The sequence below is a fragment of the Athalia rosae genome, chromosome 4, assembly GCF_917208135.1.
Source record: "Athalia rosae chromosome 4, iyAthRosa1.1, whole genome shotgun sequence".
Lineage (NCBI taxonomy): Eukaryota > Metazoa > Arthropoda > Insecta > Hymenoptera > Athaliidae > Athalia > Athalia rosae.
In genome coordinates, this window is record NC_064029.1 from 5,641,322 (window position 1) to 5,658,507 (window position 17,186).

General features: G+C 39.4%; 3 protein-coding genes across 12 annotated transcripts; 1 reads left to right on the forward strand and 2 right to left on the reverse strand.

Annotated features, from left to right (window-relative positions):
* Positions 1–1,204: 1,204 nt before the first annotated feature.
* On the reverse strand, positions 1,205–9,026 carry LOC105692672 (DNA ligase 4). 7 transcript variants are annotated; one of them, XM_048653922.1, is made up of 13 exons: positions 8,888–9,021; positions 5,346–5,500; positions 4,823–4,988; positions 4,570–4,727; positions 4,176–4,450; positions 3,793–4,101; positions 3,402–3,708; positions 3,190–3,319; positions 2,857–3,114; positions 2,565–2,759; positions 2,171–2,479; positions 1,829–2,077; positions 1,205–1,771 (listed from the first exon to the last, which is right to left on the reverse strand). In XM_048653922.1, the coding sequence occupies exons 3-13, from the start codon at positions 4,982–4,984 to the stop codon at positions 1,409–1,411; spliced, it is 2,715 nt and encodes a 904-aa protein (XP_048509879.1). In that variant the 5' UTR covers positions 4,985–4,988; positions 5,346–5,500; positions 8,888–9,021; the 3' UTR covers positions 1,205–1,408. The 7 variants fall into 7 exon arrangements, with proteins under 7 accessions (XP_048509879.1, XP_048509880.1, XP_048509878.1 ...); XM_048653923.1 differs by having other exon boundaries at positions 2,565–2,708; positions 3,402–3,711; XM_048653921.1 differs by having other exon boundaries at positions 3,402–3,711.
* Positions 8,960–15,589, forward strand: LOC105692671 (membrane-bound transcription factor site-1 protease). Of its 4 annotated transcripts, none has more exons than XM_012412001.3 (13): positions 8,960–9,097; positions 9,779–10,305; positions 10,404–10,535; positions 10,629–11,023; positions 11,092–11,395; positions 11,665–11,819; positions 11,955–12,235; positions 12,318–12,429; positions 12,496–12,754; positions 12,867–13,141; positions 13,230–13,510; positions 13,681–13,945; positions 14,018–15,589. In XM_012412001.3, exons 2-13 carry the CDS (start codon positions 9,793–9,795, stop codon positions 14,397–14,399), a joined length of 3,354 nt encoding a protein of 1,117 aa, XP_012267424.2. In that variant the 5' UTR covers positions 8,960–9,097; positions 9,779–9,792; the 3' UTR covers positions 14,400–15,589. The 4 variants fall into 4 exon arrangements, with proteins under 4 accessions (XP_012267424.2, XP_048509876.1, XP_012267422.2 ...); XM_048653919.1 differs by having other exon boundaries at positions 8,979–9,107; XM_012411999.4 differs by lacking the exon at positions 8,960–9,097 and adding an exon at positions 9,234–9,498.
* Positions 15,577–17,164, reverse strand: LOC105692676 (replication termination factor 2). Its single transcript, XM_012412016.4, has 3 exons — positions 16,941–17,164; positions 16,348–16,731; positions 15,577–16,260 (listed from the first exon to the last, which is right to left on the reverse strand). The coding sequence occupies exons 1-3, from the start codon at positions 17,007–17,009 to the stop codon at positions 15,853–15,855; spliced, it is 861 nt and encodes a 286-aa protein (XP_012267439.2). The 5' UTR covers positions 17,010–17,164; the 3' UTR covers positions 15,577–15,852.
* Positions 17,165–17,186: the final 22 nt, after the last annotated feature.

Sequence of the window (17,186 nt, forward strand, 5' to 3'; positions counted from 1 at the left end):
GATGACCGCAGCCGATTTGATTTCGATTGAGCGATAAGGATTTTCAATAGACAGCATTCAAACCTGATCGCAGGACAAAAAAATAAAGCAAATTACATAGCCGACTTTCCAATAAAAATTTCTATATAGACTCACTTTAATGTTCATTCTTATAACGGGTAATGAGAAGAGAGAAGAGGGAGAATCTCTTCAGAAGTTGATCATCTTGTAGAAGGTCGGATAAAATGTAACTGTTCGACCAGGCAAATTTCAGTATATTTATTTTAAATTCAATGAACAAATTGAAAACGATTTTATGAACTAATTAGTGGTCAAACAAACGGTATCATACCAATTATCAACCAATCAAACGAGTTCTTCTAAACTTGATTACAGGTCGTAGAAATCGTGCAATTCGCGAAATTCGGTGCAGATTTAGACTAGGATAGAAGCGTGCTGCTGGGGTGGGTGCAGGAGGAAAAAGTTAAAACTCTGAGACTCAATTAATACGCGTCTGGTCGGAGGTGAGCTTGACGTGTCTATAAGTAGACTGTGAGTCGGCAGGCTAGGGTATGCCTACTCTACCAAACCCATCACTCAAATTCGTACATTAATATTATTCCGTCTCAAATCTCGTTCGTGTCGCAACCCGAGCCAAGAGAACGAATAATGCTCCTCCTTTTTTTACTAACGAGACGGCGACAGTTATAACAACAATAACGACATCAACGCAAAGTAACGAACTATAACGTTGCCGTGTCTTCTGTATGTTGCGTATCATTGTATTTTTCTGTACTATATATTGTACTTGGGTAAAATCACCTACGTGAAAGGCCGTTTACTTTTTCAGTTCTATCGTTCTTCTTTGATAAGCTTCAGAAAAGTGATGACTACAGCTGTGTCGGCTTCTTTTGAAAAAATTACATTCACACATCCTGAAACAGGCTCTGGGAAAATCCGCCAAGTCAACTTGGAACTCGAGAAATAACACGTTACGGTCAATCAACCAGTGAATTTCACGGTGTTGATCACTTCGTCATGTTTTTATCGTCTGCAAAGATCTCTGAAAGACTTCTTTGTAGAAAAGACATTGCAGCTGCGCTGGCATTATATTCTACGCGCATTCCGTAGGTAAGGAGAGGGCAAGAAGAAAGACTACGAGTGAGCAACATTTCGAAACTCCCGTCGTAAGACGTTCAACGAGAAAATAATTGTCAGTGGTTACTTCGTTTCAATTAGGATAACTTCTATTTTTTCATCAAATCGATATTTCGGAAGTCTTCACAAATACTGAATCATCGTGCAAAAATCGTACAATTGGTTTATTTCGGTTCTTCCAGTGTTCCAAAAATTCGTGGAGTGTAATTCTATCCGAATGTTCACCACGAGCAGGCTTTTTTTTATCAGAGTCCTCCATTCGAAGTTAAGTTCAATCGTAATTCTCAACCATATACTTCATCTCTGGGAGTAACTTTCTGTCTTGAAAGCAGTCTATTATCCATTGTTGATCGAGAACTTTTACTTTAGAATCACTGTTCTTCAAGTGTGTATGAATTTCGTTAGGAACTGCTAATCGAGACTCAATTTTTCTGGCGAAGACGTGCGTCACTCCGTCATTTAAAGCTGTGGTGATTTTCCCCCCCATAATGCAAAATTCTTGCCGCAGTTGATTTGCCTCGGAACAGATATACCCCACCATTCCACGAAATAGGGAGAATGGAGAAATGCTAGATCCAAAGAGTTCCATGTTGATTTCTTCATACTGTTCGGTTGTCAATGGCAAATTTCCCACCTGAGGAAAATGAAAAATATAATTCAGGAGTCAATCGATGTTAGTCAAGAAACTTACTAATGCTCCTGCTTTTTCTAGAGACCGTTCCAGACTTTCTTTAGTCGCATCGTGCAGATAGCTATCGTATGTAGCGTCGAAAATCAGCGACATCCGAATTTTAGTGGAATCAGAAGAGCGTAACAGTTCCCACGGAAGCCAGGTCTGGAGATTTCCAAGATTTTCCGGTCTGGTGGCATGCAAGAGCCAATCCAATGTAACAACGTCACATTGAGAAGTCTGACTCTTGATCATGTTCTTTGCTTTCAGCTACAAAATATTGAAACTTTAATAACTACCGATCATTGTGTTAATAGCGAGATAAAACAAGACAGTTGTAAGCAACTAGATGAGCTTTCCGACCTTCTTGACATTTCCTACAATAGCACAAAACGTTTTGCATCCAGGATTTTGCACAACACTTCCGCTATGCTCCAATACAATTCTTTCAACATCTCGCTTTGTGTAGTCATCGTTTCCGTTCACCACGCAAATGTCCTTACCCTCCAACAATCGACTTTTTCGTAAAACATCGCTGCTGTCGCAAAGAGAGTAGTTTAGGACTGTGATCGATGATCCTTTTTCCTTCCTTGGAGATTTAGTAGGAGGACCAGTTGCAACTTCTTCAGCTTTAACATGTCGCTTGGTCAACTTTTGAATCACACCAGCGCCCTGAAAGAAAGCATCCGGAAAATAGTACCCAGTATTTCAGTAACAGAATAAATATCCAAGAGCGTTAGGACGCGCAGCTTTATACCTTGATAAGTGAAAAGAATTCCTTCGTCGTACAGACATGTTGCCAATTCTTTTCATGTTGCTGCCTAATCGCAATGACCCTAGGAAACCGCAAACTGTAGCCAGTGGGATAAGAGTTCGAGCGCACAAGCTCTGTAGCGCGAAGCTGCAAGATTATGGAATTACTTGGCTCAATCCACAAATCGGGAGGGTCTTTCTAAAATTGATGAATGTGATGATTTGTTAAACGTTTATCATAGCACATCGCTTTTACTTTGCATTACATTCCCTAGATATTGACTGAAACTTATTACCTTTGGTCCAATAACATTGTCTGGACATTGGGGAATCCAGTAGGGATTCAATTTTGAAAGCAGTTCTTCCAACGCCTCGATTTTGATTCCTGTCCTCACTGAGGAGACTGCCTGGAATTCTAGGCCATCTCCTTTATCAGGGCTTCTAGGATGTACCACACCAACAAGAAAACTGTTGATGCAACCTCTAAATCTTCCCTCTCCATAGTACCCCCCGATGATTAATAAATCAAGATCCTCTACAAGATCAGTCGAATACTGGTAAACAGATACGAATAGTTCTTTAGCTTTCATCTTCTCAGACACATTTCCATTACATCATTAAAATCATACCTCAGCTTTTATTTTGTAGCATCCGCTGCCGTTACGAACTGCAGGTTTGTAAGTGCTATTGCATTTTTTTAGGACAATACCTTCTTCAAAAGTATCCATACTTCTGTTGAATATTTTCAACAATTCGGACCTGGCAAAAATTGCATTGCATTCAGTGGTTTATTCCAGATATTATTAGATAGTTATAACAAACCGTAATTTTTCTTTCGTACTTAGTAGAAATTGTTGCAGTCTCACTTCTTATTAATACACCTTCTTCTTCATTGAAAGCTGTTTCTAGTACCTTTAAGCGTTCTGTTAGAGGTTTGTCGACAAGCAATTGCTCGTTATGCATAATTACATCAAAGGCAATGAAACAGGGCTGATGGGCGCTGTTGGTAGTCATCTTCTTGACATCAAAACTCATTCCTTTAGAACCGAATCTTCGGTGACGTTTGTGCCACCCCATCATTTCACCATCCATGATTATAGAGCGACATGATGGATTTAGTAATTTAAAAATTTGACTGGACAGGGAACCTTCTGAAAAGGAAGTCAATACTGCAATATCGATCATTCATACTATCAGTACTTGAAAAATCGAAGAAATATTTTGTAATATACCTGCAGATGTAGATTTGCCATATGCTTCGGTGAAGTCGTATGCATTTCTAGAGAAGTATCTGAACTCGCCTGCACGTATGTGGATCTGAAATCTTTCTCCATCATGCTTCGTTTGTACATAATATGATTCTTGTTCAGTAAAAAATTTGCCAACATCTTGAATTTTGCATTTCTCTAGTAACATTGGCTTGAACGGTGAAAATAATTCGATTCCATACTTCATTCTTGTTTCTGGATTTTGCAACTTGACGCAGACATCATAAACACTTGTGGTTACATCAAACAAATCCACCGCATCCAAGTGATAGGCTGAAATAGGATCATTTCTATTTATTTGTCTGAACAACAAGTATTTCTATTTTCTATTTAAAAAACTGACAAACCTCGTAGAATTTTATTGTGGGAAAGGCCAATCCTTAGATCTTTGAGCAAAATGCGAATTAGCCATTTTTGTTCAACAGCATTTAACTGTTGAATCAACTCTTGAAATTCTACATCCTTACTTTGGTTGTTCGCATTTTTTATGGCAATATTATCCAGTATAGCATTTATTTGCTGGATCGTCATTGAACTTTCTTGACCCTGGAGACGTCTACGTAAGATCCAATATGCAACTTCTGCAAAATCACCGCCAATTTGCTTTCCGGATGCCGGAGCTCTACATATATGAGTATTTAAAGAATTGACAAATGTTTTACATAGCGGATTTGCCAATGTCCATATTATATTTTTTTTTCCAAACGTACTAACATCATATTGAATAACGATTTTACATACTTATAATGCAACAGTTTATGGGTATCTTGGCTACTTTTTCCAAGACATAGGACTCGTATGTATAATTTTGCCAGCATGTTTTCTCTCAGTCCATAAGGTCCTCGCTCACGTTCATGCTGTGGCAACAGCAGTCGCATTATAGGAAAGAGTGATATATCCTAGAAGATGAATAATAATTTACTTGCATAAAGTGATTCAGGATTCTAGGATTTCTTGGGATCTTGACATCTTTCTTTTAGTAAAAAAGACTTACCGCTTTTTCATCTCTACTTTTAATTTTTTCACCAAGAATTTGGCATTGCTTGATAAACTGTTCCAAAAATCTATATTTTTCTGCAGCAGCAGCTTTGGAAATTCTCTCAAGAACGTCACACAAATCTTTGAACTTGACTTTTGAAGCCAAAGTCAGACTCATCTTACTGTAAAACGTAAAAGGTGACTGATGTGAATCAATTACAATGAAGTAATAATCGATATGACGAGAATAGAATTTTATCAGAGATGCAGTAGACAAATTAAGTTAAACTGTTGTTCGTATGCTCAAATCCACGCATTCGTAACATATATTTATGTACAGAAAAATTTAATACAACAGGTGACAGTTCAATGGTTCATTTAAAGATCTTCCGCCGATCAACAAGGTGTGCTTTTCAGACTGTGATGTATTTTTCAAGATACATTCTAGCAACATCTTCATTTTCTGAATTAGAATATATCAGATGTAGATTAAAGGCAGCTTCTCTCTTCAGGTCTAAAAGTTGAGGGTTTTGATATACCAGAGTTGAAGGGGGTGCTTCTAGAACAAGTTTGTAGTGATGAACTGCAGCGGGTAGAAGGCCGAGTTGATGGAAAGCTCTTGCTGTATTATAGCTCGCTTCTTGTTCACCATCCTTTCCTCTCATTTCCGCATATTTTTTCAGAAACGCGATAGCTGAAAGTATAGACCCGTTAACTATTTCCTAACAGAACAATAAATCAGTTATACCAGCCTAATAATGATTAGCATGTTTGCAGCAACTGCTCAGACATTTGTGCATTTCTGTAGCAATCACCTTGTATAACGAGTTGATTCTTTTTGGCTGAAAACTTTTGGCAAGCCATTTGCAAGAGTGTAACAGCAATCAGTAGTGCCAAGAGTGCACTGGGTCCAACTTTGAAAAGCGATACGTAGTCATTAAGCGCATACTTGTAAGTTCCAGAGACTAGGCAATTATTGGCGTGCAGAACGTGCAGGTAGGAAAAAGCGTCCACTCTGCCCAGTAGCCTCATAATAAATCTGTTGTGTCTACAGTCTTCAGCTCTTTGTATGATAACATTCATTAGGTTCCAAGAATTTGATCGCCTACAAACTCGTACTAATTCCCTAACCATATTGTATCCATAATATGAGTCATTGTTGTGGACACAGGATATTAAACAGAGGAACATGATATGTGAACTCTTTTTTTCGAATCGCTTTGAGGTCATAGCACCGAAACACAACCTTTGAAACAAGCCGTACCTCTTCTGCCTACATGCCAGCTGGCACATTTGTAAAAATAGTAAAAACTCTTTTTTGAAACTTGGCTGATTGTCTTTGGAAAAGGTTGGAGCATTTTCATCTACTAAAGTTTCTCCACGTGACAATCGGTACAACTGCAGAGCATCTAGCCGAGCTCTAGCACCATGAGCTCTAGTCAGGGTGGCCAATTCAGCTTTAGATCGCAGAGAGACACAATGTCTTGAAAGTAGAAGCATTCCGGATTGGAAGTATTCATTGTAGCGTTTCACTTTTAAAAGTAAGAGTGTTCTTTTATAAATTACTCCAGGGTCTATCACATCAGTCTCAGGATCCTGCTTTAAAACTTCTATAGCTTTGTTGAATTGTCCCTTCAGTTTGTACAGCTTGGCCAGTTCTAATCTTGCTTCTAAATGCTGAGGTGACAGTAGCCTCACCATCTCGTAAGATTCCATGGCTCTCTTCAAATCTTTACATCCGACCCAACATTCCGCATGTCTCAGCCAGACTGCAGCTAGACTGAAATTTTTACTTTTCACAAGCGGCTCCACTAGCTGTAGAGCTTTTTTAAATTCTCTTTTTCCCATCAGAGCCTCTGCTACATCAAGAAATAAATCACCCGATAACTCTGGGTCTTCTTCAGAATACAACTTAGGTAGCAATGCATCAGCTAGCTCAATTTCATTCAACTCAATGAGAGTTATCAAAAACTTTGCTTTCAAGTCTACTACAACATCATCAGGTATCCTGCAGGATTCGATCCCACGCTCTCCCCCCACTCCAGCATTTTCTGGTTGCAGTGACGTGGTAGTATCTTTGTACTCGATTTCAATGCTCGTGTACTTTGACAATATATCTAAACATTTATGAAACTGCCTCAGTGGGATTAATAGTTCTGTCATTCCATTAACTTCCTCAAGTGTAACAAGTTCAGGGCATTTAACAAAAATATGATCCATTGCCTCTAAGGCTTGTTCGTTATTATTGTCCAAAATCAACCGCTTAGCCAGCGTCTTTGCATTGGCCACAATGCTTTCGCCATCTTCTGGTCCTAAATGATGAAGTAGCTTCATGTATCCTCGCAATACGGCTTTTTTCTCTCCAATTTGTTCTTGTAATTTTGCACGTTTCTGATACAATGTTATATCTTTGGGGCTAGCCTGGATTGCTTTAGAATAGCAAGTTATAGTTTGTTTCACATTTCCAGATTCAAGAGATAAATTTGCTAGTCTAATCCATTGATCAGCATCTTTTGGGCTTAAATGAGCAGCGATTAATGCAAATTGTAGAGATTTTTCAGGTTGATCATGTTCATAAATCATTGCCAATGTGTGGAATGGTTCAGGCGCACTGGGAACTTGCCTATGAAAATACCATTTGATAGTTGACTACTTACATTTTTATGTGATTATAATAATTTTTTCTTTAGCAAGCTTTATTCTCTTTTTTGGTGAGAAGGAAAGCAATCATTGTAAAAATAACTAGATTGCACTTGCCTAATAATTTCCATACACATCTGAGAGGCCAGAGCCACTTCGCCTCTGGCAAATCGTAGATTAGCCTCACCCATTAGGCCTTGGAGAGCTACAGGCAAAGTTCGCCTTTTTCTCCGGTATTGTTTTTGCACCGAGTGTATCAATTTTTGGGGTTTTTTATTTCCAATTTTCTTGCTTGCAGCAAACTCACTTTCAAAAGCTTTCCTGTAATTTTGATGAAAGTTAGGCTGTATATTCTGATTACATTGCTGTCTGAGACTCGTTATATGACTAGCAGCACCGATTCATTCTATGTTTCAGCTGGCTTACAAAAATCCGAGTAATGTGAGAACTAGCCATATTTTGCTAATCTTTGGTTGCATTAAAGTGATGAGCAAGAACCGTGCTTTGAATTCAGGCTCGTGGATAGTATCTGGAAAATCTTTTCTCTCTGAGTCATACCTGGCAGATTCAAGTTCAGACGCCTCAGAGTCAATTCCTCGATCCATTCTCAATGAATATTCAGAAAAGGTGAGTTCGCCATTTAAAAATTGGTTTGTTAACCGATCCTCTTCATCTACAGGAAGGCTATCCGGCTCTTCTGGATCATCAGCTGTTTCAACCTTGACATTTTCCTCAACCCCATACTGTCCTAGGCTCTTCTGTGCATCGTTTTCCCTTATTTCTTGAACTTCTAATGCTTCCGCCTCAACAAATTCAGCCATGTCAACATTCATCGAAGTAATTGCAGTTTCATCCAGCTCTTCTATAATAACTGGTGCCAAACTATTTTCACTTTCGATCATCATCTGGTCTTCTGTGCTTGTCTCTTGTAGTTCAACAACCATCGGTAATTGCTTGTTCTCAGCCATGATGGTAGAGCTCTATTCATGGAAGGAATCGGTTGAACAAATCGTGTAATACAAAAGAATATGCTTGAACAAGGATACTTAAGTATACCAGAAGAAACTTAGATGAAAAGTATCTTGATCAAGGTTCTTAACAGATGATGAGAGTTTCTGAATTAATATTAGACTTAGTTGATGGCGAGCACTACAGTCCAACTTGATAATCGGTGAAGATCCTGATTTGAACAAAGTTTTTGTGTAAGACAGTGAACTTATGCTCGGTTGTTTTTATTAGGAATGATATTGAACTGTGTTAGGGCCAGTTTCTCTGACGAAAACGTCAAACTTTGTTCGAATCAAGTTGAACCACTTGAAACGATCAGATAAGCTCACTACTCTAACCTTTTCAAGAGAAAGAGCGCACTTTGGATCCATGCTGCACAGAAGTGCGCTCGCAGAACTTTGGTTTGATCTACAAAATTTCAGTACATTTTTACCTTGGTTTCAATAAAATACGAAGTTTCAGAAATCGCTTGTCCGTTTGCCTGTCGATCAACTTGAGTCAACACTTGAGTTCATCAACGGTCTTACATTGCCAATGTGATCGTTTCACTGAAATCATCGTTTTGACTCTCCATGATTCATCATATTGCCTGGTCTTCTTGGCACAACCGGTGGAAGCCAAGGATATTAAACTTGGGTGGAAGGTAATTAAAGGTAGAAGTTGATCAGTAACATACACGGTATTTGGAGGATTTGTGTATCACTGCACCCTACGGTATCTATCATTATTCGTTCCTCATTAACCCCATGTATAGGGGTATACTTGGGATCGGAGCCTACATACAGGTGGCGTAGTTGAAATTGAATTCGATTATTAGTGCGTTTTCGGCTGCTCAATTATTTGTTTGCCCAACGTGTTCGCTGACAGGATATCAAAACGTTGATGTAAAACTACTAACAAACCCAAGACATCTACCTACCACATTTCAAGAATGTTCAAATTTTGGGACACTTGAAATATTTTACAATTGTCAGTTTCATCATATAATACCAGCCCAGGAAGATTGAGGTTACAATGTAAGATCACTTAAAGACACGGGTGTAGGTGAGCATGAGTTATCATTCCACTTTTATTATGTACAGGCATTGATTAGTTTTGGTCCTTCTAATAATCATTTACTTTTCTCTTGTGGAACTTTCCACATACATATCACCCCTATCAGAATCTACTATGATAAACTATCAACTTTCCCCAGTGGAGCCAGATAATAACAATTACGTGCCCTCAATGAGTACGGATTGTTTTCAGCATTTCTAAGGACATCTTTGATCATTTCCATGTGCCACATTCATCAAAATGTATGTATTCGTGTCTGTTCTTGCAGGAGGAGGTAATAGCATGAAGCAGAGTGCGAGTTTTCTGCTCGCTTTTCAAGCATTACTGATTGCATCCATTGCAGAACCCTTTGAACAACCTCCAAAACATCCAGAGAAGAAAGGGCACCTTTGTTCAGATTCACCTACTCGATGTAATACTACTCAGAGCCAAGATGTAGTTAAAGTCCAGTTTTCCAGTCGGGTAGTTAAAAACGAATACATAGTAGCATTTAAAGGATACTACAAACCAGGTGCCCGCAAAAGCTATATAGGAGCTGCCTTGAATTCCTCTGGAGTTGACAATTGGCAGATCTTATCCAGAGATAATCCTGCTAGTGGATTTCCAAGTGACTTTGATGTTGTTCTATTGGAAGAAACGGACAGATACAATGGCTTAAGTGCACTTAGTGATCATCCCCTTGTTAGGAGAGTTACTCCACAGAGAGTTGTGCATAGAACTTTGAAATATATCAATAGCACCGAAGATGGAGATATGCCGGAATATAAGGATTTTAGAAGAAAAATCAATAGCCATGTAGGTATCATTTGCACAATGTTGATGTGACTCCAAAGATGGTGAACTGTGCACTTCACTAAACAGATGTTCATCTGATTTTGATTCATCATTCTTAGAACAACCAGTTTTGGCAGTCAACTGCACGGCACGCTACTCGCCGGCTGCTACGAGCTATTCCGCGGCAAATCACCAGCATACTTCAAGCGGATGCACTTTGGGGAATGGGTGTCACTGGACAAGGTATCAAGGTAATTATTATCGGACCGAGTAAATTGCCAAAGGATTACATGAGCTTGAAAAAATGACTAATTATTGCTAATCAAGATATTCATGCACTACAGGTAGCAGTGTTTGACACTGGACTAGCTGCCAGTCACCCACATTTCAAGAAAATTAAAGAAAGGACCAATTGGACAAATGAAAAAACCTTAGAAGATGGACTAGGCCATGGAACATTTGTTGCTGGTGTTATAGCCTCAGTATCGCGTGAATGTCTTGGCTTTGCTCCTGATGCAGAGCTACATGTGTTCAGAGTATTCACAAATGCGCAAGTTTCCTATACTTCTTGGTTCCTAGATGCCTTCAATTACGCAATTCTTGCCAAAATAGCTGTCCTCAACCTCAGCATCGGTGGTCCAGATTTTATGGATCATCCGTTTGTTGACAAAGTTTGGGAGTTAACTGCTAATGGTGTGATCATGGTTTCAGCGATTGGAAATGACGGCCCTTTATATGGGTAAATACCATATACTTGGGAATCGAAATAAAAACTTGATAGTTGAATACACATTTCCACATTCACAGGACATTAAATAATCCCGCGGATCAGATGGACGTTATTGGAGTAGGCGGCATAAATTGGGAAGATCAGGTGGCTAAGTTTTCATCTCGAGGCATGACGACATGGGAGCTACCCTCAGGATATGGCCGTGTGAAGCCTGACCTAGTCACTTATGGTTCGGGGGTACGTGGTTCTGCATTACAAGGAGGATGTCGCACTTTATCTGGAACGTCGGTTGCTAGTCCTGTAGTTGCTGGAGCAGTAGCTCTTCTGGCCAGTGGTTTTTTGACAAATTCCGGATCCAGTTCCCAGGGTCTCAACCAAAGAGTGAGTAGCCATTTTCATAAGTCAGGCTGTGATATTTTTTTAAAATGGGTTGTTTGCCCAAAATGGAAATTCAGCAGGCTATAAATTTGATATTCCGCGTATTTTACGACTAGTGGATCCAACATTTGTGTAAAAACAAATGGATTTAATTTTATTTTAACAAATGTCGTTCTTGTACCTGATTGGCGACATACTATGGACAAAATATCTCTCTTTTTTTTTTACTAAGTAGCCGGGATCAATTCCTATCGTATGTATTCTCTATCTAGAAAGTCACGCCGGCCAGTATGAAGCAAGCTCTCTTGGGGTCTGCACGTCGGCTACCTGGGGTTGGAATGTTTGAGCAGGGTGCCGGCCGACTGGATCTTTTACGCGCTTTCCACTTCCTACGTTCGTATCGACCCATTGCTACACTGAGTCCCAGGTCCACAAATTATGCAATGCATTAAAAAATATGTAGCCTGCATGATAGATGAAGAATATACCATTTAGTGCTACACGAACGGAACTGACCAACGAATAATTAAATACTTTTTATTTGAAAACTGTTGATGAGCAGTTACATAGATCTAACCGAATGCCAGTACATGTGGCCTTACTGCACACAAGCTATCTACCACACTGGGATGCCAACAATAGTGAATGTGACAATAATCAATGGTCTAGGGGTGTCAGGGCACGTTGCTTCGGTCAAGTGGCATCCATACGCACGTGATGGAAATGGAGAACGCATTGAAGTTGCCCTCACCCACAGCGACGTTCTATGGCCTTGGTCAGGGTGGATTGCCATAGCCATAACTGTCCCAGCTACAGCCAGCAATTGGCAGGGTATCGCCCAAGGTAAGTAACAATTGGAAGTATGAATTATTTTATTATATTTTGGTAAAGCTCTATGGAAGTCTGTTATTACGTTGGATCGTAGGTCATATATCCTTGAGAATTGAATCGCCTCCAGGAGAAGGAGAACAGGAGCCACGACTCTCCACTGTTGATTTGCCTCTGAAAGCAAAGGTCATACCCACACCCCCTCGTCAGTGAGTATATTGTGTACCCATTGAATCTATCATTGGCAACGAAAATATAATTTTATCTCGATGTAGCAAGAGGATACTTTGGGATCAGTTCCATAATCTACGTTATCCACCTGGCTATTTTCCACGCGATGATCTACGAGCCAAAAATGACCCTCTGGACTGGAATGGGGATCATATCCATACCAATTTTAAGGACATGTATCAGCACTTACGTAATGCTGGATATTATTTGGAGGTGCTAGGCACGCCGCTTACTTGTTTTCATGCAAAAAATTATGGCACCTTACTCATTGTGGACTCTGAAGAAGAATTTTTCCCCGAAGAGGTATGCTAAAGTCACACTGGCTCACCTACTATAAGCTAAATAGAGGCATCCTACACATATTCCTACCACACTATGGATTTGAAAATGCTAGTGAAATATTGGTAAAATCTAGGTGGCGAAACTCAAAGTTGATGTGGAAGAGAAGGGATTGTCCGTCGTCGTGTTTGCTGATTGGTACAATGTGACAGTGATGCGTAAAGTCAAGTTTTATGATGAAAATACACGTCAATGGTGGGTACCGGATACTGGTGGTGCCAATATACCAGCTCTGAACGACCTTCTCTACACCAACTGGGGTATAGCCTTTGGGGACACTGTCTGTGATGGACAGTTCACTTTTGGTCAACATCCCCCAGTCACCTTTGCTTCTGGTACAACACTTGCCAGGTAATGTTACACCACTTCACTACTTCTTTGAGTCTCTTTTATTGATGGTTTCAAAAGTGGGCTATTTAAATATTCATCTCTTGGTCAGGTTTCCAGAGGACGGGCTGGTACTCAGTGTAGATATGAAAGATCAAGGGCACGAGCTGTTGTCGGAAAGTGACGCGAAACAGTCAGAATCTGTTCCGATTCTTGGCTTATTCCAGTCTCGAAGCCGCACGGAAATTGGTGACCGGCAGAATATTATGAACGATGAAGTTGAAAATGTTATAGGACAGCTTGAACCAGGAAAAAACTCTGAGAAAGAAACTGCTGGCAGAATCATAGTTTATGGTGATTCGAATTGCATCGACGATAGCCACCAACAAAAACGTACTTATCCTACTATATTATTAATATCTTTCTCCTATTTATTGACTAATGGTTTCAGGGTAATTTCTTTGACCGTTTCATAAGTCCATTTATTAAGTTTTTTTTTTTCATAATTCTTATGGTACTAGTATTTTATCTTTGATAAATAACAGTCAAATTTAATGTCCTAGCTTGCTTCTGGATGTTGGATGCTATATTAGAATTCGCCACTACTGGGCATGTGCCATTCGTCTTTGAGACAGCGAGTCGACATGACCATGGATTGGGAAAGGCAAAGGCAGACGTAGAACTTCCTCAGCGGATGGAGGGCAGCCATCTAAATCGTCACAGTAAAGTTTTGGAAGCTGATGGTGGCGGCGGACGCCTACGATCCCTTCCTCCATGTCCTGTACCTATACTTGCCACGCCCCAACCACTCAACGAGTCCGTTCCTGCGTCAGTATTCTTGGAATACCCGTAAAGAGATCAAATAATGGATAACGTATTAAATGGATCATAAACTTTCAGTAACTTGTACAAGTCGCAGAAGTTGCTGTCTGTGGGAGAGGGTTTCATTGTAGCTGTACCACAGCTGCAAGAATTAGACTCGACATGGCCAAAACGACGGAGCGGGAGCACAAATGTAGGTATACCACAATACTCTGGGGGTGGAAACAGCGATGACAGGAATGGCGAAGAAGAGGGTAGAAAAGCAGAGAGGAGATGGTGGACAACCCGAGAACAATGGAGATTGTTAGCAGGGATTATAGCTCTCGGGATAGCCATTCTCTGTGCCTTTAGTCGCTGGGGTTGTTGTACAGCAAAACGTCATCCTCGAAGAAAAAGAGCAACCGGTAGATTGCGCAGAGTTATCCAAGCTATAGCCATACGTAGGGTACCTCAAATATAGTCGGAGTAGATTCTGTTGCAGAGTATAATCATGTTGGTGATTTTTACTGTTGGAGGATCGTGTGGGTTCTGAATTAGACATTATAGCCAGGTGGAATAGAAGCATCTTGTGTCTGCTGCACGGTAAAGATCCGACCAGATTTTTATTTTTTTTTATTAGGTGCTACGTTTCAATTGAGTGCCTTGAAGTGATGAGGTCTTGAGCCAAATGCCGATGCATTTGACGAAATCCGACCGATTTTGTGTACATATTATAATAGAATGAAATCAGTATAAGTCCAATCCAAATTGGCTGATATGGCATGGGCAAATAATAAGCTAGCTAATGTAGAGACAGGGTGGACTACTTTATAAAGAATAGCTGAGAGTTATTGCCAGTGCCTTAACACGCAATCGATGAGTCATGAGGGATAAAAATTATTTTGTTCCACTTCTAATCAGACTACCATAGGTCGATTAAATTTCACACTTGATATTTGATCATTCTAGAAATCGGGAATCATGTATACATATTTGATACCGAAAATATGTTGACCAAATATAAGTGACTATTAATTGAGAACATTTAGTCCTAATCAAGTGACTCAAGAATCACTAGATAATAGACACCTTGTGATATAAAATCCCTACGTGGTGTACTTATTGTCATCCTTGTATAGCTACTTTCTAAATGATCTTTTATTTTTATGTTTTCAACCTGCAACTCTTTGTGAATAATTGGATACAAGACAAGATGGTTTTGGGCAATTGTTAAGAGACCATACTTTGAGGAAAACCCAGGTAAATTAATTGAAAATACTTAAGATGGTGTTCACAATGGCTTTATGAAGGTTTTATCATTATGGCAAAGACTTGGAAAAATCAATGTTTAGAAAATATCAACACTAATAGTTTGTGTCTGAACATCGTGGTTTTTACGAAGCTTTAATGTGACAGCCATGAGGAATGCAATCACGGAAATTAAAATTGTTTACCGCGCAAGCTCTGTTAGGTCTTTGGGTCCCACAAGTCGCAATGATTCAGCATTTTGGGCTAGCAGCTATAACTAAATTATTATTTGTTTGTCTAGAGAGCATTGCGAATAATGAGCTATTTTATTTGTAAAACATTCAAAGGTATACACATATTATATTAAAATTAGAAATATAAAAAAAAAAATTATGAATAAATATAACCAATTTATACCAATTACTGAAGACCTACATCAGTGACATTTTTTATTTCAAACAATATCGAATGAATTCATACAAAGATGGATTTCAATACTTGTCAAGTTTTTAATTTCAATTTGCTGACAGATATGTGAGTCTATGTTTTCAAGGGAAATAATTGTCACATGAGGCCATTTTACAATACAATGATTTAAATATTCTGAATGAACATTATAATGCAATCAACTCGAGCAGAGAAATTTCTTTGTTGATATTCTATATGTTCCACTTACTAACAACAGATTAATTATAAAATGGATTGTAGGTGACCCAATGGGCTCTGGTTTGCTCACCAGCTGACTTGTGTGAAGTGAAAAGACTCTTGAAAACCTCTGTTGCTTTGGGGTCCTTGGCAACGCTGTAGCTGTCTTTGGATTTCTTGTAAGCAGGGTCTTCAGCAGAGCTTCTGTTACTAACGCTTTTACTAGATCCTTCACTTTCTTCTTTTTTAATTTTCTTTTTATTTTTAGCTTCTACTTCAACGCTAGTGGCATTCTCTACCTTTTCCAAATCATGAGTCCTCTTCCTCAAGGCTTTTCTCTGCACCTTTCGTGCTAATAAACGATCTTCCATACACGTTAGATCATCACCTTCGGCATTAATTATGACAACATCAGATTCTTCAAACGGCTGTTGACACTTGTGGCAGACCTGCCAACAAATTACAGAGATGACATTTGATATTTTGCTATTCAGTTAAAAAAGGCAATACTCAAGGAATGGTATTTGGAATCTTACCTTGGTCTTTACTTCTTTAAGCGCTCGTTCGCTCATTACACAGCCACATGACCATAAAAAGCAGTATTTGTATTTGCCATTCATTTCTAGGCCAATCACTGGACAAATGTAGGGACTTCTTCCCCCATCGACATAACAATCACCTTTTTCTGCCTTGGGACCCTCATAGGCGGGATTATCAGTCAAATTCAAATCTCTGACATCTCTAATTGCCTTGATGTGCGCGGCTGTTTCCGGAAGCATTGAACGATCCAGAAGACCTTCAATCACTGCTTCTTTGCTATAAAGACGTCCTAGACCACAGGCAACAATTGGTGGCTGTAAAGGTAACTGCCGGATGGCACAATGCTTCCACCTGAATGATAGCTCTGCATCTTTGTCTTTCTGTAAGGTGGCATAAATGTCATATTAATACGTGGGAAAAATAGTGAGATCAACAATAATTGACCGATGGAAGCAAAATATTACGGCATGCAAAGTGAGAATCGTGACAGATTTCAATGTAAAAGGGGAGGGCAAGGGAGTTGACGTTCTTGTAGCATAAACATTGCACTATATCTCTAGGTCTATGAGATTGTGTTAATCGAACTAACCTGTTCTGGCTTCTTTTTAACACGTACTAACTCGTCCCGACGTGGAATTGTTCCACCGTCACATCCCATTTTACGATTTCAGGTTTCAACTGTGAGTTGAATCGTCTACGAGAAAAGCTCAAACTAGTTTAACCTGATTGAATCTACTCGACAGAATAGATTAATATGGATTAATCACAGGAAAACAATGAGGAAAACAAATGTAATACGACAAGAAAATGGGCGTCAGCTGTTTGCGTTTCTAGC

Bases quoted from the DNA above. Each gene is read 5' to 3' on its own strand.
- LOC105692672 (XM_012412005.4), bottom strand. From the start codon at position 4,984: ATGAGTCTGACTTTGGCTTCAAAAGTCAAGTTCAAAGATTTGTGTGAC. The intron at 3,712-3,792 runs GTATATTACAAA...CTTCCTTTTCAG, and splicing joins TGGCAAATCTACATCTGCAG to AAGGTTCCCTGTCCAGTCAA. The intron at 2,078-2,170 runs GTCGGAAAGCTC...AATATTTTGTAG, and splicing joins TTGTAGGAAATGTCAAGAAG to CTGAAAGCAAAGAACATGAT.
- LOC105692671 (XM_012412001.3), top strand. From the start codon at position 9,793: ATGAAGCAGAGTGCGAGTTTTCTGCTCGCTTTTCAAGCATTACTGATT. The intron at 12,755-12,866 runs GTATGCTAAAGT...GGTAAAATCTAG, and splicing joins AAGAATTTTTCCCCGAAGAG to GTGGCGAAACTCAAAGTTGA. The intron at 13,511-13,680 runs GTACTTATCCTA...TTAATGTCCTAG, and splicing joins CGATAGCCACCAACAAAAAC to CTTGCTTCTGGATGTTGGAT.
- LOC105692676 (XM_012412016.4), bottom strand. From the start codon at position 17,009: ATGGGATGTGACGGTGGAACAATTCCACGTCGGGACGAGTTAGTACGT. The intron at 16,732-16,940 runs GTTAGTTCGATT...GCCACCTTACAG, and splicing joins TTAAAAAGAAGCCAGAACAG to AAAGACAAAGATGCAGAGCT. The intron at 16,261-16,347 runs GTAAGATTCCAA...ATTTGTTGGCAG, and splicing joins TTAAAGAAGTAAAGACCAAG to GTCTGCCACAAGTGTCAACA.